Source organism: Bufo bufo, chromosome 11, assembly GCF_905171765.1.
Source record: "Bufo bufo chromosome 11, aBufBuf1.1, whole genome shotgun sequence".
NCBI classification, from domain to species: domain Eukaryota; kingdom Metazoa; phylum Chordata; class Amphibia; order Anura; family Bufonidae; genus Bufo; species Bufo bufo.
Window position 1 is genome coordinate 22,318,989 of NC_053399.1, and position 14,456 is coordinate 22,333,444.

A 14,456-nucleotide genomic window follows, 5' to 3' on the forward strand; every position below is an offset into this window, starting at 1 on the left:
TTGTAACTATTTATTCTATATATCATTCCACAACCACACATTTTACCATCGTATCATCTGAAGGCAATTGTCTATGCTGTGAAGATACGAGATGTGCAGCACCTGAAACTACGGATACTGGAAGCCTGTGCTAGCATTTCTCCTGCGGTGTTGCTATCAGTGTGTGAAGAGTGGGAGAAGAGGTTTGCATTGACAATCCAACACAATGGGCAGCACATTGAACACATTTTATAAGTGGTCAGAAACTTGTAAATAACTCATGAAAGAATAAAGTTACGTTAAAACCAAGCACACCATTGTTTTTCTTGTGAAATTCCCAATAAGTTTGATGTGTCACATGACCCTCTTCCTATTGAAAAAACAAAAGTTGGATTTAAAATGGCCGACTTCAAAATGGCCGCCATGGTCACCACCCATCTTGAAAAGTTTCCCCCCTCACATATACTAATGTGCCACAAACAGGAAGTTAATATCACCAACCATTCCCATTTTATTAAGGTGTATCCATAAAAATGGCCCACCCTGTACACATTTTTTGCTGGGGATCTCCCTTAGCAACAGACCACAAGCGCAGTATCTGCTCCCCTGAGCATAAATGCACAACTGCATTTGGGGTTGAGCGTTTCCTGCCTTTTAAAACCACGTATTTTTGTCATTTAAATCCTAGGTTGCTTTGGGTCCACCAGAGCGGCAAGAAATCAAATCGCCAGCTATACCGAAAACCATAGACCAGATACCTTGGGCGGAAACGAACATAGAAGAAAAAGGAGATTTTCCCATAGATTTGTTACAAATGATCATTTATTCAGTGGAACCTCTGCACATTCTGGTCTTAGGAGTCCAGTGGGCGGTCCTACACCGTGATTGACAGCTATTTTTGAATGTTTGTTCCCTGGGAGAAGGCAGTCAATTACTGATAGTACCGCCCTCTGGACTCCTAAGCATAGAAAGAACAGATGTCGAATAAATTACAAGATTTGCTGATTCATTTGCAAAAAAAAAAAAACTCTACTTCTCAGGCTGCTCAAATAAGAGTAAGAACAATTAACCATTTTGCACATCTACATAAAATATTCTCCATCCACTGCAAAAACATCAGTGAGGTGGGGGGGGGGGGGGAAAGTATCATGATCATGTGCACATTCTGTAGGGTAAAACTGCCCACCCGCTGCAGCAAAAGACGCCCATCAGCACGATCAACCCTATTAAAACCCACACATGATAGGGTTGATACTGCTTTTTTCAACGACACATGGATGGTGAAAATCCACTTAATAGTTCCTGTGTGAGTCTTTTTTCCTTTATCAATTTCCACGCCCCCCACCTTCCCCTTGACTAACAGGGCTAGCCATCAGCATCATCTAACCTGGTTCTACAGTAGCATGCGGGACCACAATAGTATGGCAATGCCACAATTTCAGCGCAGGCGCAGTAAACATCTGCTCAGCCGGAGAAAATGTGCTGTGCATGCGCCAAAATTTTTGAGCGGTTCCAGTTCCAATATGACATTACACACCAGGCTGGTTATTGTTTTATTAACCCTAATAGTACTAATACAAGAAATAAATCAATGCAAAGTTATTTTATAGTTTTTGAGGCATTCTATAAAAAATCTAATACATTTCCCGTAACAGGTTTGTTTCCAGGAACTCAGAGACTGGGTTTCTCCCAATAAGGGAGGGACATTACAGTACAAGAGCTGCTTAGCATTAGGTTTACTTTCAATTCATCCGCAGCATCAGAAGGTGAGGATCCTGCCCTTATCCTTTTATGTTTTAATTAATTTTCTTTTTTACTGTTTAAAGATGTGATTTATATTGTGAGAGTAGATCACTTGGGGAGATATTTCCACTCTGTTCATACCTCGACTCTAAAAGCGCCGACAATTATTATTCTTATATAAACTAGGAAACGTGAGATTGGACACAATTCTTAACCCCTTAAAGGCGTTGTCCAGGAGTAGAAAAACATGGTCGCTCTCTTCCAAAAACGGGACCATCCTTGTGCACAGGTTTTGTGCCAATGGAGCTGAACTGCAATACCACACACAACCCATGAGCAGGTGTGGGGGCATTTTTGGAAGAAAACAGCCATATTTTTTCTAATCCTGCACAACCCCTTTAAGAATACAGCAAAAAAAAAAATTTTAGAGTACAGTATTTTTTTTTAGCTCTTGTTCCCTAAATTTCTTAAAACAGTTTTCAAGATGTGCATTTTTTTTTTTTTTTTTTTTTTATGGTAACACTTCTGTACATATTAGGCTAGGTTCCCATCTCCGGTGTTTATTCAGTTTTTTTTTATTATTTTGGTTCTGGACTACAAACAGAAACATTAAAGGGGTATTCCGGTAGGTCCACAGGATAGGGGATAACTATCAGATAGGTGGGCGTCCTACCGCAATAATTAGAATGGGGGGCCCCTGCTGCTCCCCTAAATTGACGCGAGTGGCTGGTTACACATATGCGCGGTCGCTCTATTCATTTCTATGGGAGTTCTGGAGATAGCCAAGTACAGCGCTCACCTATTTCCGGAACTCCCATAGAAATGAATGGAGCGGCCGTGCACATGTGCGACCGGCTGCTCTAGTCATTTCAGGGGAGCAGCATGGGGCCTGCAGGGGATACAGGGCCCCCGGTCTTGTGATCCGGGGAGGGGGGGGTCCCGGCGGTAGGACCCTCACCTATCTCATAATTATTCCCTATGCCTCTAACACTAATGGCCAAAAATGATCCTCATCATGGGTCCGTCAGGTTTCTGATATTTGCTGTATTTTGTCCTGAATTTTTTCCAGAATCTGTGATGGAGGTTGGAGGTCCCTAACGGAACCCCCCACCATAGATGTGAACCTAGCCCAAGCTGTTATTTTATAATGTCATCGGATTATTATTATTTTTTTTTCACTTTACATGGTTCTTTGAACACTCTAAATTACTTGTTATAGTTTGTTTTGATGTTTCATGAGTTTTTAATTAAAAAAAAACTAAATCACAAAAGATGTTCCTTCTCCTGACCCATCTGTATTAGTAACTACTTGCATTCCCCATGTAATAACCATCTTGGAGCATCTACTCTTATGGTTCTGTGTTGTTATTCCTACTAGAAGTTATGAATGAATTACTAGCAATTTGCAATGAAGGTCCAGATGGATGTTACCAGTTGGTGGGGAGGTGTCCCTGCACAGCCACTGTGCATGGACACCCCAACTGGTGACACTCATCTGGACCTTTGGGGAAAAGGTCCAGATGGGTGCTGCCAGTTTGGGGGAGGGGTGTTTCCCTGCACAGTCACTGTGCACAGACACACCCACAACTGGTAACACCCATCTAAAGTAGGACCATTAATGGGTGGACAAAAAAAAATAAAAGTCTAGCCTACCTGAGTGTAGCCATTCTGCTAAGTGACCTTCTATCCTGGTAGCAATGCATGAAGGGGGGATGTGTGACATCTGTTCTGTGATTCATTGTAGCAAATAAATAATGACGGACAGCCGAAGACAAAAAAACGGTGCGCCGCTTGGAAATGCCTCCGAAGATATCGATGGACCCAGCTCCTCAGGAGCGACAAAGAAAGGTAGAACGAAATGGTTCAAGAAATTTTTCCTGGGATCTAAGGCTCCTGAAGGTAAGATATGGCAGCAATGAACATAGGACACTACTACTACTACACCTATCATACTCCCATATCCTGTTGTGTGGTCACTGGTTTGGTGCCACCAGTACCTATAGAAGGACTTTTTGGAAAATATCATTTGTAACCCACGTTAGTGACATGGTATTGACTTTAGATATCAGTGGGGACAGCCCCATATCGCCCAGCATTTGAATCCCCATTTGCAAGACATGATTCAGCCGCTATTTTCCACAGAACGCTGCTTTGGCCGCTTTCCCACGAGCGTATTTGGAATCCGTATATGGGCTGAATTTTATGTACCAGAATCCGCTGCTGATGTTAATGAATAGAACTAGAGTTCAGCGAATCGAAGCATCCGAAGCGGAATTCAGTCTGAAATTTAGGAAAAATTCGAATCGACACGAATCCGAATTTTCTTACGCATCGTGGTAATGAATCAGTTTTTCCGAAAATGGCGGCAGCATGTGTTACAAAGTGAAAATAAGAAGCTTGGGAACGCTATATGACCGATAATGCCATGCAGCCAGCCAATCCGCGGCTAGCCATACCCTGTGATTAGGGATGAGCGAATCGACTCGACTCCAAAGTCGATTCGCATAAAACTTTGTTCTAATACAGAACGGAACACGAGCTCCGTACAGTATTAGAATGTATTGGCTCCGATGAGTCTCTCGAGACTTCGCGCAATAACTTCATAAATTAATTTGTACTGTAAAAAAACATTTCCCGAACTCTGGTTCGTTTCCAAGGTACCAATTGGAACCGAACCAGAGTTCGGGAAATGTTTTTTTTAACAGTACAAATTAATTTAGGAAGTTATTATTAGTGTTGAGCGAGCATGCTCGGCCGAATACCAGTTAAGCTTGAGCATCGCTATGCTCGGCACATGGCGGTACTCGGCCAAGTACCGCATGTGCTCGAGCGCAATGCTCGAGTCTCCTCCCTGCACGTTTTGCGGCTGCTAACCAGCCAATAAACTGGGGGTTCTGGGGCAGGGCTTAGGGGGTGGGCGGGGCTGACTGATTCATGCGCATAACAAAACACAAGGTGCATATTAAAATATATAACGACTATATAAACTGGTACTGGTCTCTGCTGCACTGTACCGTATTTTTTGCCCTATAAGATGCACCTAGGTTTTAAGAAAAAAATATTTTTCATTACACCTCAGGTCAGACCAGCAATCAGACCCCCAATGTTAATCAGACCTCAGATCAGACCCCCAATGGCTCAGATCAACCCCCAAACCTTTAGCCATCTATCAGCCCCCCCATATGTCAGCCATAAGCCCCCCCATATGTCAGCCATAAGCCCTCCCCTCTCATGTCAGCCATATGCCCGCCCCTCATGTCAGCCATATGCCCGCCCCTCATGTCAGCCATATGCCCGCCCCTCATGTCAGCCATATGCCCGCCCCTCATGTCAGCCATATGCCCGCCCCTCATGTCAGCCATATGCCTGCCCCTCATGTCAGCCATATGCCCGCCCCTCATGTCAGCCATATGCCCGCCCCTCATGTCAGCCATATGCCCGCCCCTCATGTCAGCCATATGCCTGCCCCTCATGTCAGCCATATGCCCGCCCCTCATGTCAGCCATATGCCCGCCCCTCATGTCAGCCATATGCCCGCCCCTCATGTCAGCCATATGCCCGCCCCTCATGTCAGCCATATGCCCGCCCCTCATGTCAGCCATATGCCCGCCCCTCATGTCAGCCATATGCCCGCCCCTCATGTCAGCCATATGCCTGCCCCTCATGTCAGCCATATGCCTGCCCCTCATGTCAGCCATATGCCTGCCCCTCATGTCAGCCATATGCCTGCCCCTCATGTCCCCCAGGTCAGCCATCAGCCCCTAGTGCAAATAAAATAAAATAAAAAAAACACTTACCTCTCCTGCTCCTGGTCACCATCGCGATCCTCTTCATTCTGCTGTCGGCTGGCTGTGTATAGCGGCGCACAGTGTGAGGTCACAGAGCGACCTCACGCTGTGCGCAGCCCTGCACAGCCGATAGCCGAGCCGTGGACAAGGAAACGGTGAGTACAGATCCTTCATTGCTTCCTGGTCCTTCTGTAATAATGAAGCACTTCATTAGTACAGAGTTAAAGACTGCCCTGATCGCCGCGGCCCGGCAAACCATCTTCCAGGGCCCGGTCCCCAACCACTGCTGTATAAGATTCTCATCACAAATACCTTTGTAAATTTTTTTGCACATACACTTCCAAATCCTACGCTACTGTACGTGTGACATACCTTCAAGCATATATCACATTTAAAACGTGATGCTGATGGTGCATGCAGAGGTGGCCCTGGGCGCAGAGAAACAGTGCCTGCTGCCAACGCACAAGAAAAACAATCATCCCCGATACATAGCTTCATATCCCAGTTTGCAGGGCGGCGCAGGACACCACTCTTGAAGTTAGACCAGTGCGACCAGGTGGTTGGTTGGATTGCAACAGATAATGCTTCCAGTCGCTTAAGCACCACCCTGTGAAGAAGTCCGGGTTCGGGTCTGGGTACCACATTCAGTTTTTTCTCACGCGCGTGCAAAACGCATTGCACTTGCGCGGAAAAACTGAACATTGGAACACAATCGCAGTCAATACTGCCTGCAATTGCGTGCCTACTCGTGCGGTTTACCTGCAATGCACACACGATGCATCCGGAGAAAATCCAGGACGCCCGTGTGAAAGAGGCCTTAGTGTTTAATGAGCTGGATGATGATGAGACAGTTGGATGATCAGAGTGAGGAAATGTAAGAGGAGGAGGTAGTGGATGAAGTGGTCACTGACCCAACCTGGGAAGGTGGAAAGCCGAGCGAGGACAGCAGTACAGAGGGGGAGGGATCTGCAGCACCGCAACAGGCTGAAAGAGGCAGTGGGGTGGCAAAAGGGAGAAGACGGGCCACACCACACAGGCCCACAGCTGTTCCACGGAGCAAGCCCTTGCGGAAATCTCCCTTGCCAAGGGGTAGATGTTCCGCAGTATGGCGCTTTTTTGAGGAAAGTGCGGACGATAAAAGTAGTAGTTTGCAACCTCTGCCATACGAAAATGAGCCAGGGCGTGAACACTAGCAACCTCACCACCACCAGTATGATCTGCCACATGGCATCCAAGTACTGTAATAGGTGGGACGAACGCCTGGGTCCACAATCTGTGCCTGTTGGTCACACCACTGCCTCCTCTTCCCTGTGTTACGTGCTAGCCAATCCCCTGTTGAAGGCGCAGGCCCAGATGCCTTCCACCCTGCAGCTGGACCTTTGCAAGCACCATCAGCGATCACATCCACAGCGTGTCCTTACCCCAGGCATTTGAACGCAAGCGCAAATACCCAGCCACCCACAGGCCATAGCACTAAATGCGCAACTTCCCAAATTACTGGCCTTGGAAATGTTGCCATTTAGGCTTGTGGACACTGAGGCCTTCCACAGTCTGATGTCGGCGGCCGTCCCTCGTTACGCAATCCCCAGCCGCCACTATTTTTCACGGTGTGCCGTGCCCGCCTTACACCATGTGTCCCGTAACATCACATGTGCCCTGACCAACGCAGTTACTGGGAAGGTCCACTTAACCACGGACACATGGACAAGTGCATTCAGCCAGGGACGCTACATTTCCCTGACGGCACACTGGGTGAACGTTGTGGAGGCTGGGAGCGAGTCATACCCAGGGATGGCACAGGTGCTACCGACGCCAAGGATTGCGGGCCCTACGTCGATCAGGGTTTCCTCCAGCACCTACGTTATTGGCTTCAAGCCCCATTTCTCCTCCTCCACCTCCTCCTCCACTTCCACCTCCAAATTATCCTCATGCAGCACCAGTCAGTCATTAGTCGGTAGCTGGAAGCAGTGTAGCACTGCAGAGGAGAAGCGGCAACAGGCCGTGCTGAAGCTGATATGTTTGGGGGACAAACAGCACATGTCACGGATGAAGTAGGGGAGAACACCAAAACACAACAAGACGGAAGGGAAAAGACACTAGGCCTCACCGCTAGGGAAGGAAAAGGGTCACCACCTATGAAACCCTGCTCCTGGCCCTAACTCCTATCTGTATGTGCATTACCGCCGATCGTCGACATTAGTGCTGGGTGCCTGCTCTTTAAAACAGCAGACACGCAGAAGAACAATGGCAAGGACAATTAGAGTGGCCTGGGTATACCAGATTTATAGCAATTCATGAATTTGGAACAAATCGAATTACTTGGCGAACTTCAGTGAATTAGCCGAATCCAATTTTTTAAAACTTCGTTCATCTGTAAATAGAGCTATTCACATGGGCGTATAATTTCAATCAGTATTTGAAATCCACAGCATGTCCGAGTTTTGTACATATTTGGAAGCAAATACGCCTATTATGGGATAAATGCATAAAAAAAAATACAGTAAGGAAGAAATACCCACGTAAATCCCGATGAATTACTGATTCAATATTGAATGGATGGTATATCATCAAGAATACACATTGATTTCCATATGCTCATGTGAAAGCAGCCTTTGATGGATAAGCGGGATGGTTAAGGCATGCAACACTTAGAGGATTTGATAAAACACAAAAAAGTTTTTTCTTCTGGAAACAGTGCCACTCTTGTCCATAGGTTGTGTGTGGTATTGCCTCTCAGCTCTATTGAAAAGAATGGGATTAAGATGCAATAGCACTCAAAGCCTGTGGACAAGTATTTTTGGAAGCCATGTTTTTCTACGGGTACGTTGACACCTGTGGCATGCCTGGTCCAGTACAAATGCCGGCTGTCGGACAAAAACCATTACATGCAGCATTTATGCAGGAAAGTGGCCGGATTACCAGCGGACCCTATGATGGTCAATGGAGATCTGGCAATGAATTGTAGAATCTGGCAATGAAAGATCCAGCAAAATCTGGCATGTTGTTCTCTGCCGGATACGCTGCCGCATATGCAAATGTGCCCTAAACTGGGGTGATAGGACCTCAATCCCTAGGTTTGAACCTTCACCACTTAGATGGATATGCCATAAAGATCAATGGTCAGAATAACCCTAGGGCTATGCTATGATTGATGAAGAACAAGGGTGGTCACCCTGCGGCCCTCAAGTTGTTGCAAAACTACAACAGTCAGCATGCCCCAATAGCTGTAGGCTGTCCAGGCATGCGGGGAGTTGTTGTTTTGCAACAGCTGGAGGGCCGCAGGTTGGGCACCCCTGATGTAGAACATGAAAATCAGACATCATATAGAACATAATCTCTTTCTATCAAATCTACAACCAGCCCTGCACCTCACATGGATCCAGAGATCCCCCTTTCATTGCTCCAATCTCTGTGCTGACAGCTGACAGACTGACAGCTAAGAGGGCATGTCCTTTCTGCTGCAGCTCTCCCCCTATCACAGCTAAGGGAATGTGTCTCTTCTGTTGCAGCTCTCTCCCTATCACAGCTCAGAGGGTGTGCCCTTTCTGCTGCAGCTATCTTCCTATCACAGCTCAGGAGCGTGTCCTTTAAAAGGGTTGTCTGGGTTCAGAGCTGAACCTGGAAATACCCATAATTTCAAACCGGCAACCGCCCCTGACTTAAGCATCGGAGCAGTTCATGCTCCGATGCTCTCCTTTGCCCTGCGCTAAATCGTGCAGGGCAAGGGCTCTTGTGTTTACAATCACACACTGACAGGTGGAAGCTTCCGCCCTGCAGTGTGTTCGGTGACGTCACCGGCTGTGATCGGTGTGCTTTAGCGCTGCCCTAGCCATTTTACTGGCAGCCCCATGGAGAACCCGGTACGTCACCGGATCTCCAAGAAATGCCTTTGCCCTGCGCAATTTAGCGCAGGGTAAGGGAGAGTATCGGAGCGTGAACTGCTCCAATGCTCAAGTCAGGGGGGAGGCCTGGGTGAAAATGGAGGTATATCTGGATTCAGCTCTGAACCCGGACAACCCCTTTAAGCTGCAGTTCTCTCTTTAAGGCCTCATGCACATGACCGTATGTATTGTGGTCTGCAAAATACGGATCACATACGTTATTTTGCAGATCCATTTTCTTCAATGGGTCAGTGGTTGACATTTTGTGGCCAAGAATAGGACATGTTCTCATTTTTTATGGAATGGACAATGAATCCGGATAGCGCACGGATGATCAAGGTGCTTTCCACATCCACATGTCCATTCTGCAAAAGACACAACATGTCCAATTCTTGGCCACCAAACACGGATCCATTGCAGTCATTGAGGACTGAAAATACATACAGTCTCAAGCATCAGTCCTGTCACAGCTCAAACGGCATGTCCTTCCTGCAGCAGCTCTCTCCCTATCACAGCGGATGAGAGGTGTCCTTTCTGATGCAGCTCTCTTCCCATCTCTGCTCAGAAGGTGTGTCCTTTCTGATGCAGCTCTCTTCCCATCTCTGCTCAGAAGGTGTGTCCTTTCTGATGCAGCTCTCTTCCCATCTCTGCTCAGAAGGTGTGTCCTTTCTGATGCAGCTCTCTTCCCATCTCTGCTCAGAAGGTGTGTCCTTTCTGATGCAGCTCTCTTCCCATCTCTGCTCAGAAGGTGTGTCCTTTCTGATGCAGCTCTCTTCCCATCTCTGCTCACAAGGTGTGTCCTTTCTGATGCAGCTCTCTTCCCATCTCTGCTCAGAAGGTGTGTCCTTTCTGATGCAGCTCTCTTCCCATCTCTGCTCAGGAGGTGTGTCCTTTCTGATGCAGCTCTCTTCCCATCACTGCTCAGGAGGTGTGTCCTTTCTGATGCAGCTCTCTTCCCATCTCTGCTCAGGAGGTGTGTCCTTTCTGATGCAGCTCTCTTCCCATCTCTGCTCAGAAGGTGTGTCCTTTCTGATGCTGCTCTCTTCCCATCGCTGCTCAGGAGGTGTGTCCTTTCTGATGCAGCTCTCTTCCCATCACTGCTCAGGAGGTGTGTCCTTTCTGATGCAGCTCTCTTCCCATCTCTGCTCAGGAGGTGTGTCCTTTCTGATGCAGCTCTCTTCCCATCTCTGCTCAGGAGGTGTGTCCTTTCTGATGCAGCTCTCTTCCCATCTCTGCTCAGAAGGTGTGTCCTTTCTGATGCAGCTCTCTTCCCATCTCTGCTCAGAAGGTGTGTCCTTTCTGATGCAGCTCTCTTCCCATCTCTGCTCAGAAGGTGTGTCCTTTCTGATGCAGCTCTCTTCCCATCTCTGCTCAGAAGGTGTGTCCTTTCTGATGCAGCTCTCTTCCCATCTCTGCTCAGGAGGTGTGTCCTTTCTGATGCAGCTCTCTTCCCATCTCTGCTCAGAAGGTGTGTCCTTTCTGATGCTGCTCTCTTCCCATCGCTGCTCAGGAGGTGTGTCCTTTCTGATGCAGCTCTCTTCCCATCACTGCTCAGGAGGTGTGTCCTTTCTGATGCAGCTCTCTTCCCATCTCTGCTCAGGAGGTGTGTCCTTTCTGATGCAGCTCTCTTCCCATCTCTGCTCAGAAGGTGTGTCCTTTCTGATGCAGCTCTCTTCCCATCACTGCTCAGGAGGTGTGTCCTTTCTGATGCAGCTCTCTTCCCATCGCTGCTCAGGAGGTGTGTCCTTTCTGATGCAGCTCTCTTCCCATCGCTGCTCAGGAGGTGTGTCCTTTCTGATGCAGCTCTCTTCCCATCACTGCTCAGGAGGTGTGTCCTTTCTGATGCAGCTCTCTTCCCATCGCTGCTCAGGAGGTGTGTCCTTTCTGATGCAGCTCTCTTCCCATCGCTGCTCAGGAGGTGTGTCCTTTCTGATGCAGCTCTTCCCATCTCTGCTCAGGAGGTGTGTCCTTTCTGATGCAGCTCTCTTCCCATCTCTGCTCAGGAGGTATGTCCTTTCTGATGCAGCTCTCTTCCCATCTCTGCTCAGAAGGTGTGTCCTTTCTGATGCTGCTCTCTTCCCATCGCTGCTCAGGAGGTGTGTCCTTTCTGATGCAGCTCTCTTCCCATCGCTGCTCAGGAGGTGTGTCCTTTCTGATGCAGCTCTCTTCCCATCGCTGCTCAGGAGGTGTGTCCTTTCTGATGCAGCTCTTCCCATCTCTGCTCAGGAGGTGTGTCCTTTCTGATGCAGCTCTCTTCCCATCTCTGCTCAGGAGGTGTGTCCTTTCTGATGCAGCTCTCTTCCCATCTCTGCTCAGAAGGTGTGTCCTTTCTCCTGCAAGCTCTCTCCCTGTAAATGTCACTGCTTCCAACAGCAGATATGACTGGTGGTAGTTAAGGGATGGAACTGAGCATGCAGGACCACCTCAGTAGGTGGATGTGCACATTACTTTACAATTTAACACCAGGGGGCACCATTTTAATTAAGCAAAAATAGAGAATCTCTTACAACTGGAAGTAAATGACAAAAGTAACTACTTTCTCATGCTGAATTATATTAACATTTAATGGTGGCACAAACTGGACATGTTTCTCACACACAGACGGGACTATCCAGAGTCTAATTCATCAGAAGCAGTTCTACAAGGCCCTTAAAGAGCTGGTAGCCCAAGAGAACAGGATTTCCGATGACGCCCCCCGACACACAAAGGACATCGACTCCCTTTACGAGAGCCTCGAAAAAGAAATGTTCCAAGTGATATCAGAATCCATTGTTCAGAATCCGGGGGATCCGCTTGTCCAGGTGATAAAAGCCATAAATAAGCAAGAAAAAGAAGACTCCAAAATCCTCCAGAATAAAGAGATCGCAGGACGCCGGCGAACAACGCCAAGAAAATGGAAAGAGAAATGGGCGAGGTGCGTCGAGGAATCGGTGTCTCAGCGGACTAGTAACGGGAGCGCCATCTCCACCAAAAATACCACCTCCTGCTTGTCACAGAGATTCTCTAATCTGGGGAAGACCTTCAAAAATGACTTAATCCACGTGATCCAGAACCTCGGCCCGCTCTACCCGCCAGAATTTAACGTATGCAATCTATACGCACGGCGTTATCATCAGTACTTCGTGTCAGAGATCGAATCCGTTACAGAATATGAACTCACGGAGGAGGACACGTATTTTCTTCTCTGCTGGATACACAACCTATATCCACAGTGAGTACAGCTATTAGGGGTGGCCCTGGAAAAAAAAAACTAAAAAAAAGTGGCCCCGTTTTGTAGTTGGGGTCAAATGGATAGAAGGGAGGGTCAATACAAGTAGGTGGGGCCAGCAATGCCGTATTGTGGCACATTATACTGCCCCAGCAGAGCCAAGTATCTCCCCAAAAAGTGCCCAGTGTCCTCTGACAAATTCTGTCCTTCTACTCCGGTTGCCTCAGAATGGCAAGACAGATATGAGCTGACGCTCCCCTCCGGAGTTTAACTGAGGATGGCTCAGGTGGCCCCCTGGGCATCGGCCCACCAGGAAGTTTCCCTGTAGGGTCTATGGCCAGTCCGCCCCTGATAAATAGACATAGTATATCACTTCTACATACACCCAGGGGCGAATCTGGCATTTCTAGGGTCCCTATGACACCACTAAGCTCCACCCCTGCAGAACCGCGAAGCTTTACCCCTGTTACACTGCAATATGGTGACCCCCTAATATACCAGCGGTCACTACCTTAGTGATTGACCACTAGCATCATTTTTAATGGTGTTTTTCCCTATAGAGAAGGAGATGTGAAAATGCCTTAAAAGAAATACTGCTAAGAGCTCCAGCATGCAAATTTTTTATTTATTTTTTATTTATTTTTTAAGCCACTTAATGAACAAAAGCTTCAGGAGGAAAAAAATAAAATAAAAATAAATTCCCATAGACCTGGAGCTAGTGTTTTTTTTATCCGAAAAAAAAAATCAAAAGTGCAGAAAATGTAGCAAAAACCTATGTTTTTTTTACATTTTATTTTGGAGCAAAAAAAAAAAAATGCAGCGAGCAGACGTTACAAATTGTCAGTTAGGAAATTATAAAATGTCCTCTAAAAACGCTGCAATTTTTTTGTAGTGGCGCTTTAAGACTGGTGTTTTTTTTAAATTCTTTGACCTTCTTTTTCTCATAAACAGGAAGCTCCGGGTGTGATGTTATATCAGACATTTTCCCATGCTTATCTCTACATGAGAAAGTAAAAAAAATAAAAATAAAATAAAATCTGAAAATAATGGAAACATTACAAAAAAAATTAAAAATCCCCCCTCCCTTCAATGGTAATGGAATAAATAGAGTTAACCATTGAAAGATTATTGAAATGTTGTACCTTCTAAGTTTTGCATATGCAGAGGGTCAGACGTGTGTGATGCACACGGAACACGAGGGGATGTTTAGTTATATATTTGAAGTTCCCCCATAACATAGGTCCAGTAAGCCCCTGCACCCCCATAGCATTGCTGCAGGTTACACAGAGTTAGGCCTCATGCACACGACCGTATGGCTTTTTCAGTGTTTTGTGGTCCGTTTTTCACGGATCCGTTATTCCGTTTTTTGTTTCCGTTGTGTTTCCGTTTCTGCTCCGTTTTTCCGTTCCGTTTTTCCGTATGGCATATACAGTATACAGTAATTACATAGATGAAATTGGGCTGGGCATAACATTTTCAATAGATGGTTCAGCAAAAAACGGAACGGAAACGGAAGACATACGGATGCATTTCCGTATGTGTTCCGTTTTTTTTGCGGACCCATTGACTTGAATGGAGCCAAGCACCGTGATTTGCGGACAAGAATAGGACATGTTCTATCTTTTCACGGCACGGAAATACTGAAATACTGAAACGGAATGCACACGGAGACACTTCAGTATTTTTTGCTGAACCATTGAAATGAATGGTTCAGTATATGTTCCGCATACTGAACTACAAAAACGGCCAGTATACTGAACGCAAAATACTGTCGTGTGCATGAGCCCTTAAAGAGAACCTCTGACATGTCAGTTTTAGCAGCTACTTGCATTCCCTATTTAATAACAATTCTGGAAC

General features: G+C 46.7%; 1 protein-coding gene across 2 annotated transcripts in view; it reads left to right on the plus strand.

Moving 5' to 3' along the window:
• The first annotated feature begins 1,692 nt into the window (after positions 1 to 1,692).
• The window catches only part of LOC120981872 (tumor necrosis factor alpha-induced protein 2-like), a 30,201-nt gene continuing 17,437 nt past the window's right edge, over positions 1,693 to 14,456 (plus strand). The window contains exons 1-3 of one of the 2 annotated variants that reach the window (XM_040411653.1): positions 1,693 to 1,745; positions 3,467 to 3,621; positions 11,993 to 12,602. In XM_040411653.1, the coding sequence (XP_040267587.1) occupies positions 3,477 to 3,621; positions 11,993 to 12,602 (755 nt within the window). In that variant the 5' untranslated portion in view covers positions 1,693 to 1,745; positions 3,467 to 3,476. Of the gene's footprint in view, positions 1,746 to 2,307; positions 2,348 to 3,466; positions 3,622 to 11,992; positions 12,603 to 14,456 lie in introns of those variants that run through there. The other variant, XM_040411652.1, reaches the window with a different exon arrangement.